This window comes from Engystomops pustulosus, chromosome 1 (genome assembly GCF_040894005.1).
Source record: "Engystomops pustulosus chromosome 1, aEngPut4.maternal, whole genome shotgun sequence".
In the NCBI taxonomy this organism is placed as follows: domain Eukaryota; kingdom Metazoa; phylum Chordata; class Amphibia; order Anura; family Leptodactylidae; genus Engystomops; species Engystomops pustulosus.
The window spans coordinates 797,789-821,687 of record NC_092411.1 but is presented as its reverse complement, the minus strand read 5'-3'; the positions used below and the strand labels follow the sequence as shown (position 1 = coordinate 821,687).

Genomic DNA, 23,899 nt, shown 5'->3' with positions numbered 1-23,899 from the left:
AATCCCTGGCCCTGGGTCCCGCTGACCTGCATGGACATGAAGCAGTTAATGACGTGCAGGGAGATGATAATCTGTATTATTTCCACATGCTGAGGATGCGGGATTATCAGGGCAGTGTAACATAAGATGGGATTTTCTGCCTGGATGCCACCAGATCCTCTATTTAGGTATTTACACTATGGAGGAGAGCATGGGGGTCTCCAGGAGGCGCCAACAAAATCCAAACTAGTCGTTCACTTGATCCCCAAAATAGTTAAACAGATACGAAGCAGGACCACCCTAAGGACTGAGAGCCCCAAGAACAGAGCTGTACCGCTCAGCCCCCGGGCAGTGATACTAGAGTGGTACCACCAAGACCCCTGGCAGGGACCCCCCCCCCCAACACCTCTGGCAGTGACCTCCCTCAGGCCCTGGGGAGTGATAAGAGTAGTAGCCGTCAGTCCCCAAAACTGTGACCTCCCTTAGACCCTGGACGGAGATAACAGAGTGGTATCCTCAGCCTCGGGCAGTGATAATAGAGTCTGCCCCGGGCAGTGATAGTAGAGTGGTACCCCTCAGACCCCAGGCAGTGACCCCCCTCAGACCCCAGGCAGTGACCCCTCAGCCCCCCGAGCAGTGACCCCTCTGCCCCCGGGCAGTGATAGTAGAGTGGTACCCCTCAGACCCCAGGCAGTGACCCCCCTCAGACCCCAGGCAGTGACCCCTCAGCCCCCTGAGCAGTGACCCCTCTGCCCCCCGAGCAGTGATAGTAGAGTGGTACCCCTCAGACCCCAGGCAGTGACCCTCCTCAGACCCCAGGCAGTGACCCCCCTCAGACCCCAGGCAGTGACCCCTCAGCCCCCCGAGCAGTGACCCCCTCTGCCCCCCGAGCAGTGATAGTAGAGTGGTACCCCTCAGACCCCAGGCAGTGACCCCCCTTAGACCCTGGACAGAGATAACAGAGTGGTATCCTCAGCCTCGGGCAGTGATAATAGAGTCTGCCCCCGAGCAGTGACCCCCCCTTAGACCCCGGGCAGTGATAGTAGAGTGGTACCCCTCAGACCCCAGGCAGTGACCCCCCTCAGACCCCAGGCAGTGACCCCGGGCAGTGACCCCTCAGCCCCCCGAGCAGTGACCCCTCAGCCCCCCGAGCAGTTTACCCTCAGCCCCCCGAGCAGTGACCCCTCTGCCCCCGGCAGTGACCCCGGTAAGCCCCAGGGCAGTGATAGTAGAGTGGTACCCTCAGCCCCCTGGCAGTGACTCCTCAGCCCCTTATCATTTGCTATAGGGTACACACATGGTACAGGCGGCTGTGGTGCCAGTGTGAGACGCCGCTGTGCCCTGCAGACTGTGCTGACATATTTTTAGAAGACGGCAGACATATGGTAGAGCGCATGAATTATACACGGCTCTGGGGGATCCCGCGCGTCCTGTGAATCGTGTAAATGTGTACATGTGACCGTCGCCACATAAACTGCACAGGTATTAACCCTCGCTGCTATTCAATGCAGGGTAAAGAGTCCCCTATAGGGGCTGGGGCATATATGAGGCGCGTTACATAGCAGCACAGGACGGCCCCGGCTCCATTAGTCAGAACTGGTATATTATATTATTGTAGCTCCAGACCAGATTGTTTTTGTCAGATTTTTTTACATTTTTTTCAATCATGGGGAGAAGAATTATCAATAAAGCTTCAATACAGACACATTACATCCAGAGACTGCACCAGAAGCCCTGACACCCCTATACCTCATACATGTGCAGACATAGCTCCCAGCCGTCCCGGATTGGTCGGGACAGTCCCATTCAGTCCCTGGTAGATAGTCCCGGATATTCCCTCCAGGTCCCGCACTGGCTGGGGTTGTCCCGGCCCTGTGTCCCGCATAGTAAATACTTTCAAAGCCTGAACCTGCGATACTGAATGGCTTTTACAGACAACGGGAAGGGATACCTTTTGAGAGAAGTGCCGGGTTAGCGCAGAGCAGGGACCATGTCATAAGGGAGAAATCACCATCTGTCCATATATGGTCTCCCCATCTCTTAGGGTTCCCCCAGACACAAGGTTCAATTAAATACATTTTTGTCTAGCACGGGATTTGAACCCAGACCCTCTGCAGTCCACCTGCCATGGAAACACAGAGCCTCTATCCACAAAGCTATGAGCTCAGTGATTAACTGAGGATTTTTGGTAACTAAGAGCTGTTACTGCTACTGTTACACTATGACACAGACTTAATGCACATATATAGAGAGAGATCTTCTCAGAGATTATTGTAATTATTGAGAAAATAATTATTATTATTATTATAAATTTTATTATTTTTATTATTACGGTGACAATTAACAATAATATTAAAAATAATAATAATCGCCTCCATAATAATAATAATTGTCTTAATAATTACAATAATAATCTCTAAGAAGATCCCTCTCCATATATCAGGGCATTAAGTCTGTGTCACAGTGTAACAGTAGCAGTTGCCAGCTCTTAGTTACCAAAAATCATCTATTTACTCTGTGTCTTTATGGCACATGGACTGTGCAAGTTCTGGGTTCAAATCCTGACTGAAAGATGTTTTATTATTATTATTATTATTATTATTATTATTGAGAAGATGATTTTTATTATTATAATATGATATAAATTTGGGGAGTGGACAGGGAGTGATTGGGGGTGGCGGATACACGTGCTGCCATTTTGTCCCCCTTTCCTTTCCAGAAATGTTGGGAGGTATGGTGTAGAGGTCCTGACGCCCCTATACCTCATACATGTGCAGGTGTGTTGGGGCCCTGACGCCCCTATACCTCATACATGTGCAGATGTGTAGAGGTCCAGACGCCCCTATACCTCATACATGTGCAGATGTGTAGAGGTCCAGACGCCCCTATACCTCATACATGTGTAGATGTGTAGGGGTCCAGACGCCCCTATACCTCATACATGTGTAGATGTGTAGGGGTCCAGACGCCCCTATACCTCATACATGTGCAGATGTGTATAAGTCCTGATGCCCCTATACCTCATACATGTGCAGATGTGTAGGGGTCCAGACGCCCCTATACCTCATACATGTGCAGATGTGTATAAGTCCTGATGCCCCTATACCTCATACATGTGCAGATGTGTAGAGGTCCAGACGCCCCTATACCTCATACATGTGTAGATGTGTAGAGGTCCAGACGCCCCTATACCTCATACATGTGCAGATGTGTAGGGGTCCTGACGCCCCTATACCTCATACATGTGTAGATGTGTAGGGGTCCAGACGCCCCTATACCTCATACATGTGCAGATGTGTAGAGGGCCTGATGCCCCTATACCTCATACATGTGCAGATGTGTAGAGGTCCAGACGCCCCTATACCTCATACATGTGCAGATGTGTAGGGGTCCTGACGCCCCTATACCTCATACATGTGCAGATGTGTTGAGGTCCTGACGCCCCTATACCTCATACATGTGCAGGTGTGTTGGGGCCCTGACGCCCCTATACCTCATGCATGTGCAGATGTGTAGAGGCCCTGACGCCCCTATACCTCATACATGTGCAGATGTGTAGAGGTCCAGACGCCCCTATACCTCATACATGTGCAGATGTGTAGAGGTCCAGACGCCCCTATACCTCATACATGTGTAGATGTGTAGGGGTCCAGACGCCCCTATACCTCATACATGTGTAGATGTGTAGGGGTCCAGACGCCCCTATACCTCATACATGTGCAGATGTGTATAAGTCCTGATGCCCCTACACCTCATACATGTGCAGATGTGTAGGGGTCCAGACGCCCCTATACCTCATACATGTGCAGATGTGTAGAGGGCCTGATGCCCCTATACCTCATACATGTGCAGATGTGTAGAGGTCCAGACGCCCCTATACCTCATACATGTGCAGATGTGTAGGGGTCCTGACGCCCCTATACCTCATACATGTGCAGATGTGTAGGGGTCCTGACGCCCCTATACCTCATACATGTGCAGATGTGTATAGGTCCTGACGCCCCTATACCTCATACATGTGCAGATGTGTAGAGGCCCTGACGTCCCTATACCTCATACATGTGCAGATGTGTAGAGGCCCTGACGCCCCTATACCTCATACATGTGCAGATGTGTAGAGGTCCAGACGCCCCTATACCTCATACATGTGCAGATGTGTATAGGTCCTGACACCCCTATACCTCATACATGTCCTATTTTTTCACGGGGTACGGAGCGGTACCATGCTGCACCGTACCACTCTCGTAGGGCGCTGTGCGCCCATTGCCTTCTATGGGGGACGTATATCGGCCGTATATACGTCCCCCTTGCGTTAGTGTGAATGCAGCCTTACACTGTTGAATCCTTATTTAGTTACCTTAGAGACTATTACTGTACTCTATAAAAGTAGTGCACGTCTATAAAGTAAGAACTCCGCCCACTTGTCTAGATAAAGTATCTGTTTACTTTGGTGCCAGTCAATGATAGATTTGTCCATACTGCGGTGATGCCACGGATGCTGGGGTTATGGTGTCACCGCAGCGAGCAGCGGCCGCCAGGGCCTGCGCCTGAGACGCTGCTCAATCGCGGTGCAGAGAGGAAGACACTAATAGGAAAGAAATGCAACACAAAGAAGATTTCACACAAGACTGAACTTCAATCCACACGCTCCACTGCCGACCGCTGATTAATAATGGATCTAGAGATCCACAGGAGCACAACACACGTCATATAATAGCATGTAACACTATATACACAGCACACACGTCATATAATAGCATGTAACACTATGTACACAACACACGTCATATAATAGCATATAACACTATATACACAACACACATGTCATATAATAGCATATAACACTATATACACCAGTGATTTTCAACCTTTTTTGAGCCGCGGCACACTTTTTCTACTTAGAAAATCCTGGGGCACACCACCAACCAAAATAGCACAAAATGACACTAAAACAGTCATATTATACATATAGTTAATAATATAGATTCTAAATTTATTTTGCTCACTCAGTGTGAACCCTGGGCCTGTTTTGATGAACACAAAAGGGATATCCTCCCTTTACTGATAAAAAGCCCCTAGCGGCCTCCCTTTACTAATAAAAAGCCCCTAGTGGCCTCCCTTTACTAATAAAAAGCCCCTAGCGGCCTCCCTTTACTAGTAAAAAACCTCTAGCAGCCTCCCTTTACTAATAAAAAACCTCTAGCAGCCTCCCTTTACTAATAAAAAACCTCTAGCAGCCTCCCTTTACTAATAAAAAACCTCTAGCGGCCTCCCTTTACTAATTAAGAGCCCCTAACGGCCTCCCTTTACTAATTAAGAGCCCCTAGCGCCCTCCCTCTACTAATAAAAAACCTCTAGCAGCCTCACTTTACTAATAAAAAAACCTCTAGCGGCCTCCCTTTACTAATAAAAACCCTCTAGCGGCCTCCCTTTACTAATTAAAAGCCCCTAGCGGCCTCCCTTTACTAATTAAAAGACCCTAGCGGCCTCCCTTTACTAATTAAGAGCTCCTAGCGGCCTCCCTTTACTAATTAAAAGACCCTAGCGGCCTCCCTTTACTAATTAAAAGACCCTAGCGGCCTCCCTTTACTAATTAAAAGACCCTAGCGGCCTCCTTTTACTAATAAAAAGCCCCTAGCTGCCTCCCTTTACTAATTAAGAGCTCCTAGCGGCCTCCCTTTACTAATTAAAAGACCCTAGCGGCCTCCCTTTACTAATTAAAAGACCCTAGCGGCCTCCCTTTACTAATTAAAAGACCCTAGCGGCCTCCCTTTACTAATTAAAAGACCCTAGCGGCCTCCCTTTACTAATTAAGAGCCCCTAGCGGCCTCCCTTTACTAATTAAGAGCCCCTAGCGGCCTCCCTTTACTAATTAAGAGCCCCTAGCGGCCTCCCTTTACTAATTAAGAGCCCCTAGCGGCCTCCCTTTACTAATAAAAGACCCGAGAGGCCCCCCTTTACTAATAAAAAAAGACCCTAGCTGCCTTCCCTATACAAATAATAACCTTATATACTTACCCTCCGGTGATGTCTTCTTCGGCGTATCTTCACTCCTAATGGCGGCTCGGCTCCTCCAGGTTGCACTGCGCGCCTCTGGTCACGTGACTGGGCTGTATATTAATTATATACAGCCCAGGCCCCTCTCACCACCCATAGTTTAATTATATGCATCCCCCTCATCGCCCATTATATGCAGCCCCCTCCTTTTCTCCCAAACATTACAGGCAGCCCCCTGCATGCACCCCCCATTCATTATATACAGCCCCCTCCTCATGCCCCCATTCATTATATACAGTCCCCTCCTCATAGCCCCCCCATTCATTATATGTGGCCCGCTCCTCACACCCCCCCCCCCCCGTTCATTATATGTGGCCACCTCCTCAAACACCTCCCCCTGTTCATTATATGTGGCCCCCTCCTCACGCCCCCCCATTCATTACATACAGCTCCTTCTCATCCCCATGGACTAGTACAGCGATTTTCAACCTGTGTGCCGCGGCACACTAGTGTGCCGCGACACATGGTTGAGTGTGCCGCGGGGAAAGATCCCCGAACTATGGTGCCCCCAGGGCTGGCGCCTGCACCCCTCTCATTCCCCTGCAGCCGGCCCATGCCGGGTGCCGGCACCGCTAAGCGGCGCTCCGCTTGCCGAAAGACGCTGCTGTGTGGTGTCATCCCCAGCAGCCTGGCTGTGCTGGGTGCTAGCGCCGTAAAGTGACGCGCGGTATGCTGCAGGATGCTGCATGTGAAGCGCTGTGCGGCTGCCGGCAGGAGGAGGAAGACAACGAATTGGAAGCTCCGGATCTGAGTAGAAGACTGAGGTGAGTACTATTCTTTTATTTTAAATGTCACATTTACTAGTCCATGGGGATGAGAAGGAGCTGTATATAATGAATGGGGGGGCGTGAGGAGGGGGCCACATATAATGAACAGGGGGAGGTGTTTGAGGAGGTGGCCACATATAATGAACGGGGGGGGGGGGGTGTGAGGAGCGGGCCACATATAATGAATGGGGGGGCTATGAGGAGGGGACTGTATATAATGAATGGGGGCATGAGGAGGGGGCTGTATATAATGAATGGGGGGTGCATGCAGGGGGCTGCCTGTAATGTTTGGGAGAAAAGGAGGGGGCTGCATATAATGGGCGATGAGGGGGATGCATATAATTAAACTATGGGTGGTGAGAGGGGCCTGGGCTGTATATAATTAATATACAGCCCAGTCACGTGACCAGAGGCGCGCAGTGCAACCTGGAGGAGCCGAGCCGCCATTAGGAGTGAAGATACGCCGAAGAAGACATCACCGGAGGGTAAGTATATAAGGTTATTATTTGTATAGGGAAGGCAGCTAGGGTCTTTTTTTATTAGTAAAGGGGGGCCTCTCGGGTCTTTTATTAGTAAAGGGAGGCCGCTAGGGGCTCTTAATTAGTAAAGGGAGGCCGCTAGGGGCTCTTAATTAGTAAAGGGAGGCCGCTAGGGGCTCTTAATTAGTAAAGGGAGGCCGCTAGGGGCTCTTAATTAGTAAAGGGAGGCCGCTAGGGTCTTTTAATTAGTAAAGGGAGGCCGCTAGGGTCTTTTAATTAGTAAAGGGAGGCCGCTAGGGTCTTTTAATTAGTAAAGGGAGGCCGCTAGGAGCTCTTAATTAGTAAAGGGAGGCAGCTAGGGGCTTTTTATTAGTAAAGGGAGGCCGCTAGGGTCTTTTAATTAGTAAAGGGAGGCCGCTAGGGTCTTTTAATTAGTAAAGGGAGGCCGCTAGGAGCTCTTAATTAGTAAAGGGAGGCCGCTAGGGTCTTTTAATTAGTAAAGGGAGGCCGCTAGGGCTTTTAATTAGTAAAGGGAGGCCGCTAGGGGCTTTTAATTAGTAAAGGGAGGCCGCTAGAGGGTTTTTATTAGTAAAGGGAGGCCGCTAGAGGTTTTTTTATTAGTAAAGTGAGGCTGCTAGAGGTTTTTTATTAGTAGAGGGAGGGCGCTAGGGGCTCTTAATTAGTAAAGGGAGGCCGTTAGGGGCTCTTAATTAGTAAAGGGAGGCCGCTAGAGGTTTTTTATTAGTAAAGGGAGGCTGCTAGAGGTTTTTTATTAGTAAAGGGAGGCTGCTAGAGGTTTTTTATTAGTAAAGGGAGGCTGCTAGAGGTTTTTTACTAGTAAAGGGAGGCCGCTAGGGACTTTTTATTAGTAAAGGGAGGCCGCTAGGGGCTTTTTATCAGTAAAGGGAGGATATCCCTTTTGTGTTCATCAAAACAGGCCCAGGGTTCACACTGAGTGAGCAAAATAAATTTAGAATCTATATTATTAACTATATGTATAATATGACTGTTTTAGTGTCATTTTGTGCTATTTTGGTTGGTGGTGTGCCCCAGGATTTTCTAAGTAGAAAAAGTGTGCCGCGGCTCAAAAAAGGTTGAAAATCACTGATATAGACAACACACATTTCATATAATAGCATGTTACACTATATAGACAGCACACATCATATAATAGCATATAACACTATGTACACAGCACACATCATATAATAGTATATAACACTATGCACAAAACAACACACGTCATATAATAGCATATAACACTATAGATATCTCATACATGTGATAACAGACACAGCTATAGCTTATAGCTCATACACGTGATGGCAGACGCTCCTATACCTCATACACGTGATGGCAGACGCTCCTATACCTCATACATGTGATGGCAGACGTCTGTATACCTCATACATGTGATGACAGACACCTCTATACCTCATAAATGTGATGACAGACGCCTGTATACCTCATACATGTGATGGCAGACACCTGTATACCTCATACATGTGATGGCAGACGCCTCTATACCTGATACATGTGATGACAGACGCCTGTATACCTCATACATGTGATGGCAGACGTCTCTATACCTCATAAATTTGATGACAGAAGCCTGTATACCTCATACATGTGATGGCAGACACCTGTATACCTCATACATGTGATGGCAGACGCCTCTATACCTCATACATGTGATGGCAGACGCCTGTATACCTCATACATGTGATGGCAGACGCCTGTATACCTCATACATGTGATGGCAGACGCCTCTATACCTGATACATGTGATGACAGACGCCTCTATACCTCATACATGTGATGGCAGACGTCTCTATACCTCATACATGTGATGACAAACGCCTGTATACCTCATACACGTGATGGCAGACGCTCCTATACCTCATACATGTGATGGCAGACGTCTGTATACCTCATACATGTGATGACAGACACCTCTATACCTCATACATGTGATGGCAGACACCTGTATACCTCATACATGTGATGGCAGACACCTGTATACCTCATACATGTGATGGCAGACGCCTCTATACCTGATAGATGTGATGACAGACGCCTGTATACCTCATACATGTGATGGCAGACACCTGTATACCTCATACATGTGATGGCAGACGCCTCTATACCTCATAAATGTGATGGCAGACGCCTCTATACCTCATACAAGTGATGGCAGACGCCTCTATACCTCATACAAGTGATGGCAGACGCCTGTATACCTCATACAAGTGATGGCAGACGCCTGTATACCTCATACAAGTGATGACAGACGCCTCTATACCTCATACATGTAATGGCAGACGCCTGTATACCTCATACATGTAATGGCAGACGCCTGTATACCTCATACATGTGATGGCAGACGCCTCTATACCTCATACAAGTGATGGCAGACGCCTCTATACCTCATACAAGTGATGGCAGACGCCTGTATACCTCATACAAGTGATGGCAGAAGCCTGTATACCTCATACAAGTGATGGCAGACGCCTGTATACCTCATACAAGTGATGGCAGACGCCTCTATACCTCATACAAGTGATGGCAGACGCCTCTATACCTCATAAATGTGATGGCAGATGCCTCTATACCTCATACAAGTGATGACAGACGCCTCTATACCTCATACAAGTGATGACAGACGCCTCTATACCTCATACAAGTGATGACAGACGCCTCTATACCTCATACAAGTGATGACAGACGCCTCTATACCTCATACAAGTGATGACAGACGCCTCTATACCTCATAAATGTGATGGCAGACGCCTCTATACCTCATAAATGTGATGGCAGACGCCTCTATACCTCATACATGTGATGGCGGATGCCCCTATACATCATACACTTGATGACAGGCACCTCTATACCTCAAATATGTGATGGCTGCCACCCCTATAGCTCATACATGTGGTGGCAGATGCCTCTTTTCCACATAGATGTGATGACAAACGCCTATATACCTCACAGATGTGATGACTGAGACCCCTATACTTCATGCACCTGATGACAGACGCCCCTATACCTCATAGATGTGATGGCAGATGCCTATTTACCTCATACATGTGATGGCAGACGCCTATTTACCGCATAGATATGATGACAGACGCCTTGCATCTCATAGATGTGATGGCAGGCGCCTCTATAACGCATACACTTCATGACAGATGCCCCTATACCTCATATGTGGCAACTGATGCTCCTATAACACTTATATGTGACAGCTGATGCCGTAAGCCTATAGCTAATATATGTACCTCCTATATGTGATGGATGGCCCCCTTATTCTTAATATATGTGATGGCCGAGGCCCCTATACCTCCATACATGCTACAGCTAATGCACATATACCTCATATATGTAACGGTTGATGCCCCCATACCTCATACTCATGACGGCTGATGCTTCCATACCTTGTATATGTGACGGCTGATGCCCTTATTTCTCATATATGTGAAGGCAGATGCCCTTATTTCTCATATATGTGACAGCTGATGCCCTTATTTCTCATATATGTGAAGGCAGATGCCCTTATTTCTCATATATGTGAAGGCAGATGCCCTTATTTCTCATATATGTGACAGCTGATGCCCTTATTTCTCATATATGTGAAGGCAGATGCCCTTATTTCTCATATATGTGACAGCTGATGCCCTTATTTCTCATATATGTGAAAGCTGATGCCCCTATATCTCATATCTGTGAAAGCTGATGCCCCTATATCTCATATCTGTGAAAGCTGATGCCCCTATATCTCATATCTGTGACAGCTGATGCCCTTATTTTTCATACATATGACAGCTGATTCTCCCTATATTTCGTATGTGACAGCTGATGCCCCTATATTTCATATGTGATAGCTGATGCCCCTATATCTCATATGTGACAGCTGATGCCAGTATATTTCATATATGTGACAGCTGATGCCCCTATATTTGATGTGACAGCTGATGCCCCTACATTGCATATATGTGTCAGCTGATGCCCCTATATTGCAAATACAAGACAGCTGATGCCCCTATATTTCATATATGAGACAGCTGATGCCCCTATATTTCATATATGAGACAGCTGATGCCCCTATATTTCATATATGAGACAGCTGATGCCCCTATATTTCATATATGAGACAGCTGATGCCCCTATATTTCATATATGAGACAGCTGATGCCCCTATATTTCATATATGAGACAGCTGATGCCCCTATATTTCATATATGTGACAGCTGATGCCCCTATATCTCATATTTGTGATAGCTGATGTACCTATATCTCATATATGTGACAGCTGATGCCCCTACATCTCATATATGTGACGGCTGATGCACCTATATCTCATACAAAAGGCGGCTGCTGCCCCTGATGTTTGTTCTTTTGCACACAGTAACAGTCAGACCCTAAATTTTCCATAATGCAAATCTCAAACAATGGACCCATGCAAATATGTGATGTAGAAGCCCAGGATGTAGGAGGTGGTAGGGGAGACTCTATACCGGACGTCTCCCAGAACGCTGTATGGGCTGCTGGAGAGACAATGATAATAATGATATAATGCCTCATCACTAATGTCACAGTGTAAGTAAGACTGTGGTGGGGGTGATGACAGTCTTCTCTCCCTGCACCATATTTTTATTGTTATATATTTTATTGTTGTCTAATAACTACTGTAGGATACGTGTGTGTGTACAGCGTCCTGTACAGATAACCGCACGGTGAAGGGCGAGGGTCACCTACCTACAACAGCCGGAGATGAGACATCATCCTCCCATCACTATTATAGCATGGCCAGGATTATTATCACCACATGACAGGTCCTGGTTGGAATATGCAGACCAAACCATGAGCCCCAGGACCCCCCCCATGTATGAGGTCATGTTTGGGATGAGGAGTCAATCTTATATTACAGCTACTTATTGGTGTAACCAGAGATAGAAGTCTGCCCAATAATCAACTTTTCCCAAGAATAACTGCCTGTAAGACTACCTGCACTGATGTCTCCCCTGAGATCAGGGTCTGGATTGGGGCTGAAACTTTCACCGTTATAGTTGATGGGGTAGAGGGCTTTAAAGGGGTTGGCCACTCTTTTACATAATTGCTTATGTGCTTTTACTGCCTTAATAATAATCCCTGAATGCTCACCAATTGATGTTTCCTTTATTGCTGTGTGCAGACGCTCTGTGCTCTGCATAGACATGTAAACAAAGATCCTACACTGACAAATAGGAGGGACCTGCAGTAGGAAACGCCACTTGCTCCCTCCCCATCCCTCACACTGAAGGCTGCCATTACAGACGGACAGAGAGAAGACACACTGGAGGCTGCCATTACAGACGGACAGAGAGAAGACACACTGGAGGCTGCCATTACGGATGGAGAGAGAGAAAACACACTGGAGGCTGCCATTACAGACGGATGGAGAGAGAAAACACACTGGAGGCTGCCATTACAGACAGAGAGAGAGAAGACACACTGGAGGCTGCCATTACAGACGGACAGAGAGAGAAGACACACTGGAGGCTGCCATTACAGACGGACAGAGAGAGAAGACACACTGGAGGCTGCCATTACAGACGGACAGAGAGAAGACACACTGGAGGCTGCCATTACAGACGGACAGAGAGAAGACACACTGGAGGCTGCCATTACAGACGGATGGAGAGAGAAGACACACTGGAGGCTGCCATTACAGACGGATGGAGAGAGAAGACACACTGGAGGCTGCCATTACAGACGGATGGAGAGAGAAGACACACTGGAGGCTGCCATTACAGACGGATGGAGAGAGAAGACACACTGGAGGCTGCCATTACAGACGGATGGAGAGAGAAGACACACTGGAGGCTGCCATTACAGACGGATGGAGAGAGAAGACACACTGGAGGCTGCCATTACAGACGGATGGAGAGAGAAGACACACTGGAGGCTGCCATTACAGACGGATGGAGAGAGAAGACACACTGGAGGCTGCCATTACAGACGGATGGAGAGAGAAGACACACTGGAGGCTGCCATTACGGATGGAGAGAGAGAAAACACACTGGAGGCTGCCATTACGGATGGAGAGAGAGAAAACACACTGGAGGCTGCCATTACGGATGGAGAGAGAGAAAACACACTGGAGGCTGCCATTACAGACGGATGCAGAGAGAAAACACACTGGAGGCTGCCATTACGGATGGAGAGAAAGAAAACACACTGGAGGCTGCCATTACAGACGGACAGAGAGAAGACACACTGGAGGCTGCCATTACAGACGGACAGAGAGAAGACACACTGGAGGCTGCCATTACGGATGGAGAGAGAGAAAACACACTGGAGGCTGCCATTACAGACGGATGGAGAGAGAAAACACACTGGAGGCTGCCATTACAGACGGACAGAGAGAAGACACACTGGAGGCTGCCATTACAGACGGACAGAGAGAAGACACACTGGAGGCTGCCATTACAGACGGATGGAGAGAGAAGACACACTGGAGGCTGCCATTACAGACGGACAGAGAGAAGACACACTGGAGGCTGCCATTACAGACGGACAGAGAGAAGACACACTGGAGGCTGCCATTACAGACGGACAGAGAGAAGACACACTGGAGGCTGCCATTACAGACGGATGGAGAGAGAAGACACACTGGAGGCTGCCATTACAGACGGATGGAGAGAGAAGACACACTGGAGGCTGCCATTACAGACGGACAGAGAGAAGACACACTGGAGGCTGCCATTACGGATGGAGAGAGAAGACACACTGGAGGCTGCCATTACAGACGGATGGAGAGAGAAGACACACTGGAGGCTGCCATTACAGACGGACGGAGATAAAACACACTGGAGGCTGCCATTACAGACGGATGGAGAGAGAAGACACACTGGAGGCTGCCATTACAGACGGACGGAGATAAAACACACTGGAGGCTGCCATTACAGACGGATGGAGAGAGAAGACACACTGGAGGCTGCCATTACAGACGGACAGAGAGAAGACACACTGGAGGCTGCCATTACAGACGGATGGAGAGAGAAGACACACTGGAGGCTGCCATTACAGACGGATGGAGAGAGAACACACACTGGAGGCTGCCATTACAGACAGACTGAAGAAAAGATAAGCAGGAAGGTGTGTATATGTGCACAGAGCAGCATGTGAAGAACCGGGAAAGGCCGAGGCTCGCACAGGAGGCAAAGGTACATGTATATACACAGACCTGTCTAATGGAACAGATTTATTGAAAACTGGCCAACCCCTTTAAGTGATCACTGCGTTCTAGCACATAGATTCACTAAACACACTGGTTGAGTTCTGCAGACTGGTAGACCACCACTTCATAGGCACCATAGACCCCAGGTAGACCACACCGTCGTAGAGAACTATAGACCCCTGGTAGTCCACCACTTGGCAGAGCACCGTAGTGCACTGGTCCCCCCCACTTGGCAGAGCACCGTAGTGCACTGGTCCCCCCCACTTGGCAGAGCACCACAGAACCTTCAGTCAACCAATGAGTTAGGTTTCTGGGCCCATCAGTAGGTCCATATCTTTAGACCTAGTAATGCTAACCCTAAATAGAGGCCCAGCCTCAGTAGTTGCTATGGACTTGTTTGGTCATTGCTAGGAACCTCCTGAAACTTTCATGACCTAGATCTATTATTCAATAAGTGAGAAGGTATGTCCCCTATGTCACATCATGTCCTTACCCCGGACCCTCTCCCCCAGCCCTAGCAACAGCAAATCCATCCATACAATGCACAGATCCCATTCTTGCCCAGCATCACCCCTCCTTCCCCACCATTACTGTTCCTCATCGTGGGATCCCTGCAGCGGATGTAAAATTGAATTTTCTCCTGTGATTCTGGATCGAGACGCGGCTCAGAAAACATTAATGAGTCAAGGTTTAGTGAGGGATCTGACTCTCTAGTAACATGACCGGGGACTAGAATCATCAGCGATTCGGGGGAAGGAAAACTCTGACTGATGAAGGTGCCAGAAGCCGGAGGAGCCTCTCGTGGCTCTTACACAACATTCACTGATCACGGCGTAGGGTCCGGCTGGGCAGGGGACAAGGATCAGCACCTCACACGACACACACAGACGTTCAATCAGTTTCCTTTCCACTTGGTTGTGTTTCCCCATCAGATAAAGGTCAGTGTGGTGGCGGTGGCCGTGTATAATAAGGAACATGTCACAAAGGTTCTGGCATTTCATGTGTGAGGAGATGACCACGGGGTGCAGCAATGACTGAGGCTGAGGCAGAAACAACATCTGGAAGAAGATCCTCCATACTGATGGGTACATGAGAGGAAGACAATGCAAAAAAACCAAAGCATCACCACAAAGGGTCAAAAACCACCAAACATTGACCCCAATCATCATCCATGACTTACTAGGCGAGTACTGATAATGAGTACCTACCTGGCTCTACCATTCACACCGACCATGGACCATCACCTTCTGTACATTCAATGATACTCAGAGAGACCACCCATCATGACCTACCTCTACATGTCATGTATCCAGTTATAAAGACCCAGCTCTATATTCCAGGACTTTCACAGTGACCATCAATCTGGACCCAACTCTATAGTCTATGAAGACCAGAGGAACCATCAATCTGGACCCAACTCTATAGTCTATGAAGACCAGAGGAACCATCAATCTGGACCCAGCTCTATAGTCTATGAAGACCAGAGGAACCATCAATCTGGACCCAGCTCTATAGTCTATGAAGACCAGAGGAACCATCAATCTGGACCCAGCTCTATAGTCTATGAAGACCAGAGGAACCATCAATCTGGACCCAGCTCTATAGTCTATGAAGACCAGAGGAACCATCAATCTGGACCCAGCTCTATAGTCTATGAAGACCAGAGGAACCATCAATCTGGACCCAACTCTATAGTCTATGAAGACCAGAGGAACCATCAATCTGGACCCAGCTCTATAGTCTATGAAGACCAGAGGAACCATCAATCTGGACCCAGCTCTATAGTCTATGAAGACCAGAGGAACCATCAATCTGGACCTAGCTCTATAGTCTATGAAGACCAGAGGAACCATCAATCTGGACCCAGCTCTATAGTCTATGAAGACCAGAGGAACCATCAATCTGGACCCAACTCTATAGTCTATGAAGACCAGAGGAACCATCAATCTGGACCCAGCTCTATAGTCTATGAAGACCAGAGGAACCATCAATCTGGACCCAGCTCTATAGTCTATGAAGACCAGAGGAACCATCAATCTGGACACAGCTCTATAGTCTATGAAGACCAGAGGAACCATCAATCTGGACCCAACTCTATATCCCAAGGGATGAGAAAATGGAGAGCCTAACACTTGGCCTCTAATGAAGACTGGTGACATGACCTGGGACTGAGCCCAAACTGCCCCCTCGCCAGACACCCCCCGCCCCCTGGTCAGACACCCCCCGCCCCCACGCCAGACACCCCCCGCCCCCACGCCAGACACCCCCCGCCCCCTCGCCAGACACCCCCCGCCCCCTCGCCAGACACCCCCCGCCCCCACGCCAGACACTCCCCGCCCCCTCGCCAGACACCCCCCGCCCCCTCGCCAGACACCCCCCGCCCCCTCGCCAGACACCCCCCGCCCCCATCGCCAGACACCCCCTGCCCCCATCGCCAGACCCTCCCTGCCCCCTCGCACGACTTCCATGTTCTACACCTCGTTAAGGAGCACGGACACAGACTGCAGGGGTCTATAGATGGTTGGGCTCCACTCATGTCACAAGGCTTCTGGAAAACCAGGCATTGCCTTATCGAGAGCGGCCTTCTAAAATTCAGTATTAAAAGGCAAGGTTTTGTTTTTCCCAACCAAGAAAACTTGTATTCCTTTCCCAGAATTGTTAGCGGAGTGCAGTCTATAGGTCTCTCTCTACAGATCTCCTTCCTTACTCATCTTCAAGCATTTCTGTGGAGTCTCCTAGGATGATGGTCTCCCCCTGAATCATTCAGTTCTGGGGATATAACGGCTTTCTGCCCCCTCCATTTTTCGCCCGTCTCACATCTCGGGTGGGTGATATTTGTGGCTGTGTCTGATTATACATCGGGGAGCGGCGCTCACCTGGATCTGTAATAACCGCGCCATCATGTGACCCACTCCCCGTCCTCGCCTGGTTACTCCTCAGCGGCCATGAAATGGAGGAGATGCATATGAAAGTATGGTAATGTGATTGGACCTGACCTGCGGGAGCCAGGCGGAGGCCTCGTAATATTGTCTAATGAATTTAACCCATGAAGAGTCGAAAAACTGAGAAGATCTGAGCAGCAGAGCGGAGGATGATGGTGATCAGGAGAGGCGTAACTACAGGTTATATGTTATGTGCCGGAATGATCCACATACAGTACAAGCTCCATCCAATATTTCCTCCCATCACTTATATCAACTCAGAACCAAATATCATCTCCATAAAGTGACCCAAGTGATGGCAGCGAGCCCCGGAGATGAGGGGGACTCCACAGTGTTATATATATCTGACCCCCAATACTGGTCCAATGGCCATGGGTTGTGGCCCCTAACAAGTAATAAGATCTGGGCCCCCATGCTGTACATAAGCCCTTTCCTGGTACTGGTTGTATCCCCCCGGGCCCCATAATGCTTATACGATTTGGGGTCCATGTCTGGGACTCAGTTCTCAGTCCCCCCTATCCAGGTCCTTGTCTTCTCCACATGACTTGAGGCTGGAGATGAACGTGGGGGAGTTCACACTTAGTAACTTGTCCCCATCAAGCACAAGTCTCATCCAGAGCTGTCTGGTGCAGTTGTAGGGAATCCTCTTCTATATATAACACAGGGCCGCCAGGATAACAAAGACATTGGGGCGCGCTGCACTTTTGTTAGATTGTTCACCTTTCTCAGGGCTAAAACGGCTCGTACTTGTATTTAACTAGTGTCTGCGCTGGGATTGTGGCGCGCACAAATGGATTTTGGTGCAGCTGCGCTGCTTCCATGTGATAGAAATCGGACTGTGCGTGGAATTTAACTTTTACATTGTGTTGCAAGCCCAAGCACTTACATGCACCAGGAAGAAGGAGAACTCCTGGGACCTGAGCGGGGAAGCGACACATGCAGGATATCGGGCGCACGATCTTAGTGACTCCTCGCACAGCGCATTATACACGGACAATGCACTTACATGCACCAGGAAGAAGAAGAAGAACTCCAGGGATCTGAGCGGGGAAGCGACACATGCAGGATATCGGGCGCAGGATCTTAGTGACTCCCCGCACAGCGCATTATACACAGACAATGCACTTACATGTACCAGGAAGAAGAAGGTGAACTCCTGGGACCTAAGCGGTGAAGTGACACATGCAGTATATCGGGCACAGGATCTTATTGACTCCCCGCACAGCGCATTATACACGGACAATGCACTTACATGCACCAGGAAGAAGAAGGTGAACTCCGGGGACCTGAGCGGGGAAGCGACACATGCAGGATATCAGGCGCAGGATCTTAGTGACTCCCCGCACAGCGCATTATACACGGACAATGCACTTACATGCACCAGGAAGAAGAAGGTGAACTCCTGGGACCTAAGCGGTGAAGTGACACATGCAGTATATCGGGCACAGGATCTTAGTGACTCCCCGCACAGCGCATTATACACGGACAATGCACTTACATGCACCAGGAAGAAGAAGGTGAACTCCAGGGACCTGAGCGGGGAAGCGACACATGCAGGATATCGAGCGCAGGATCTTAGTGACTCCCCGCACATCGCATTATACACGGACAATGCACTTACATGCACCAGGAAGAAGAAGGTGAACTCCGGGGACCTGAGTGGGGAAGTGACACATGCAGGATATCGGGTGCAGGATCTTAGTGACTCCCCGCACAGCACATTATACACTGACAATGCACTTACATGCACCAGGAAGAAGGAGAACTCCTGGGACCTGAGCGGGGAAGCGACACATGCAGGATATCGGGCGCACGATCTTAGTGACTCCTCGCACAGCGCATTATACACGGACAATGCACTTACATGTACCAGGAAGAAGAAGGTGAACTCCAGGGATGTGAGCGGGGAAGTGACACATGCAGGATATCGGGCGCAGGATCTTAGTGACTCCCCGCACAGCACATTATACACTGACAATGCACTTACATGCACCAGGAAGAAGGAGAACTCCTGGGACCTGAGCGGGGAAGCGACACATGCAGGATATCGGGCGCACGATCTTAGTGACTCCTCGCACAGCGCATTATACACGGACAATGCACTTACATGTACCAGGAAGAAGAAGGTGAACTCCTGGGACCTAAGCGGTGAAGTGACACATGCAGTATATCGGGCACAGGATCTTATTGACTCCCCGCACAGCGCATTATACACAGACAATGCACTTACATGCACCAGGAAGAAGAAGGTGAACTCCGGGGACCTGAGCGGGGAAGCGACACATGCAGGATATCAGGCGCAGGATCTTAGTGACTCCCCGCACAGCGCATTATACACGGACAATGCACTTACATGCACCAGGAAGAAGAAGGTGAACTCCTGGGACCTAAGCGGTGAAGTGACACATGCAGTATATCGGGCACAGGATCTTAGTGACTCCCCGCACAGCGCATTATACACGGACAATGCACTTACATGCACCAGGAAGAAGAAGGTGAACTCCAGGGACCTGAGCGGGGAAGCGACACATGCAGGATATCGAGCGCAGGATCTTAGTGACTCCCCGCACATCGCATTATACACGGACAATGCACTTACATGTACCAGGAAGAAGAAGGTGAACTCCGGGGACCTGAGCGGGGAAGCGACACATGCAGGATATCGGGTGCAGGATCTTAGTGACTCCCCGCACATCGCATTATACACGGACAATGCACTTACATGCACCAGGAAGAAGAAGGTGAACTCCAGGGATGTGAGCGGGGAAGTGACACATGCAGGATATCGGGCGCAGGATCTTAGTGACTCCTCGCACAGCACATTATACATTGACAATGCACTTACATGCACCAGGAAGAAGAAGGTGAACTCCAGGGACCTGAGTGGGGAAGCGACACATGCAGAATATCGGGCGCACGATCTTAGTGACTCCCCGCACAGCGCATTATACACGGACAATGCACTTACATGCACCAGGAAGAAGAAGGTGAACTCCAGGGACCTGAGCGGGGAAGCAACACATGCAGGATATCAGACGCAGGATCTTAGCGACTCCCCGCACAGCGCATTATACACGGACAATGCACTTACATGCACCAGGAAGAAGAAGGTGAACTCCAGGGACCTGAGCGGGGAAGCGACACATGCAGGATATCGGGCGCAGGATCTTAGTGACTCCTTGCACAGCACATTATACATTGACAATGCACTTACATGCACCAGGAAGAAGAAGGTGAACTCCGGGGACCTGAGCGGGGAAGCAACACATGCAGGATATCAGACGCAGGATCTTAGCGACTCCCCGCACAGCGCATTATACACGGACAATGCACTTACATGCACCAGGAAGAAGAAGGTGAACTCCGGGGACCTGAGCGGGGAAGCGGCACATGCAGGATATCGGGTGCAGGATCTTAGTGACTCCCCGCACAGCGCATTATACACGGACAATGCACTTACATGCACCAGGAAGAAGAATGTGAACTCCTGGGACCTGAGCGGGGAAGCGACACATGCAGGATATCGGGTGCAGGATCTTAGTGACTCCCCGCACAGCGCATTATACACGGACAATGCACTTACATGCACCAGGAAGAAGAAGGGGAACTCCGGGGACCTGAGCGGGGAAGCGACACATGCAGAATATCGGGTGCAGGATCTTAGTGACTCCCCGCACAGCGCATTATACACGGACAATGCACTTACATGCACCAGGAAGAAGATGGTGAACTCCGGGGACCTGAGCGGGGAAGCGACACATGCAGGATATCGGGGGCAGGATCTTAGTGACTCCCCGCACAGCACATTATACATGGACAATGCACTTACATGCACCAGGAAGAAGGTGAACTCCTGGGACCTGAGCGGGGAAGTGACACATGCAGGATATCGGGTGCAGGATCTTAGTGACTCCCTGCACAGCGCATTATACACGGACAATGCACTTACATGCACCAGGAAGAAGAAGGTGAACTCCAGGGACCTGAGCGGGGAAGAGACACATGCAGGATATCGGGCGCAGGATCTTAGTGACTCCCCGCACAGCGCATTATACACGGACAATGCACTTACATGCACCAGGAAGAAGAAGGTGAACTCCGGGGACCTGAGCGGGGAAGTGACACATGCAGGATATCGGGTGCAGGATCTTAGTGACTCCCCGCACAGCACATTATACACGGACAATGCACTTACATGCACCAGGAAGAAGAAGGTGAACTCTGGGGACCTGAGCGGGGAAGAGACACATGCAGGATATTGGGCGCAGGATCTTAGTGACTCCCCGCACAGCGCATTATACACGGACAATGCACTTACATGCACCAGGAAGAAGAAGGTGAACTCCGGGGACCTGAGCGGGGAAGTGACACATGCAGGATATCGGGTGCAGGATCTTACTGACTCCCTGCACAGCGCATTACACACGGACAATGCACTTACATGCACCAGGAAGAAGAAGGTGAACTCCGGGGACCTGAGCAGGGAAGCGACACATGCAGGATATCGGGGGCGCAGGATCTTAGTGACTCCCCGCACAGCGCATTATACACGGACAATGCACTTACATGCACATCCTGGGACTATACTATACCTGGACCCCCTCTCCTCTCATAAACTACATCTATTGTACAGTGTTGGTGTTTTCACGGACACAAACAATCCAGATTAGAGGACGCACAGCCATGTATCCCCTCTAAAACCAGGTTATTGCCAGTAGGTGGTAACATCCGGTGAAGGGTCCCAGGAGAAGACCCCCAGACCTCCGCACACAAGGAAGAGATTTACAGAAGAGAAGAAGATTGTAGAGTCAGCAAAATCACTCAAGGGGCTCCCAGACATCAGAAGAAGAGAGAGATTAGGAGGAGAGTAATAATGAGGGGAGGATGGGGGAAGAAAGACCAGAAGGAAAAGTGGATGGAAAAAAAGAGATAGAAGGGAAGATGGAAGGAAGGAAGGAAGAGGAGGATGGGGAACAAAGACAAGGAGGAAGAATGGATGGAAGAAAGAGAAGGGAAGAAGGAAGGAAGGAAGGAAGGGATAGAGGGGAAGAATAAATAGGAAAGAAGATGGAGAGGAAGGGAGGGAAAAGGGAAAAAAAAGAGACAGAGTGAAGTAAAGGAGGAAGGAAGGAACAATGAATGATGGATGAAAACCATTTAAAGAAGGGGAGTGGAAAATTGTATAAAAATTAAAGAAAAGGAGGAGAAAAAGAGAAAAATGAAGAAAGGGGAAAGTGAATGAAAAAAAAAAAGAGAGAGGAAATATTAACAATGAAAAAACGAAGGAAGAAAGAGTAGAAGGAGACAAAAGAGTGATAGAGGGAAAGGAGAGGTGAGAAAGAAAGAACAGCAGGAAGGACAAGTGGAAGGGAAAGATGGAGGAAAGTAAAGAGTGTTTGCTGATCACATGTGATGTCCCTGATTCTCCTGTAATATGACAGCACAGAGGTATCAGAGCTCTGCCCTGGGGGGCCGGGGGGCCTCTGGGGCTCTGCCGTTATATGAGAGAGATTGCTGCAGCCCCCAGTGCTGAATGACCCGACTCCACTGGACCAAACCCTCAGCTCTACACAGGCGGCGGTGAGACTCCTTACCTTCCCATCTGTAGTGACGGCAGCAAACACAGTGGAGGAGTAGGGAGCCCAGGCCACGTCTCCCACCGCAGAATTCAGATCAAACACGAACATCGGCTTCCTATGGAGATGGAGAAGTGTCAGAGCTGGAGCTACGTTACAATGTGTCACTTGATAAGTGGAGTGGGACTTTCTGCCAGGGGTCACATCCCCGATAGACGTCCTACACCCCATCATACTGACCATCACAGTGTCCCAGACAGCCTGGGATGCCCAGGGGGACCCCTGTGTACCCCAAAGTGCGGGGTCATTAACGGAGGCTCCTAGTCACTGCTTCAAAGATCTCTGCTAGTTGTCAACAAACAGAAACATTATTCAGAACTATCACTGCTCAAAGCTGCTGGGTTGTCACAATGGGCCAGATTTATGACTTAGATTACTTATAGATTTATCAGGGCGCTATGTGCAGTCTCCATGAATCCGGCGCACCCTCCACGTGCTCAGAGCCCTTACACCGAGTGCAGCAGGTTTTTCTGGAGCATCACAATTATGTAAGACTTTGCGGCATAAATGTTGTGCACGGTGCGAATACAAACCAGAACGCCCCTTCAGGCGCACCGGATTGTGTCACAGCGAATACAGCGCAGCACAGTGAGAGGTCTCCGCCACATTGTAACAGACTACAGCTGTGTGGAGAGGTCTCCGCCACATTGTAACAGACTACAGCTGTGTGGGGAGGTCTCCGTCACATTGTAACAGACTACAGCTGTGTGGGGAGGTCTCCGTCACATTGTAACAGACTACAGCTGTGTGGGGAGGTCTCCGTCACATTGTAACAGACTACAGCTGTGTGGGGAGGTCTCCGTCACATTGTAACAGACTA

The 23,899-nt window shown here is 49.3% G+C and overlaps 1 protein-coding gene across 1 annotated transcript in view; it reads right to left on the bottom strand.

Moving 5' to 3' along the window:
• Positions 1–23,899, bottom strand: part of DNAI1 (dynein axonemal intermediate chain 1) — a 142,126-nt gene that overhangs the window by 33,297 nt on the left and 84,930 nt on the right. The window contains exon 19 of the mRNA XM_072132714.1: positions 23,038–23,137. Coding sequence (XP_071988815.1) covers positions 23,038–23,137 — 100 coding nt within the window. The remainder of the gene's footprint in view (positions 1–23,037; positions 23,138–23,899) is intronic.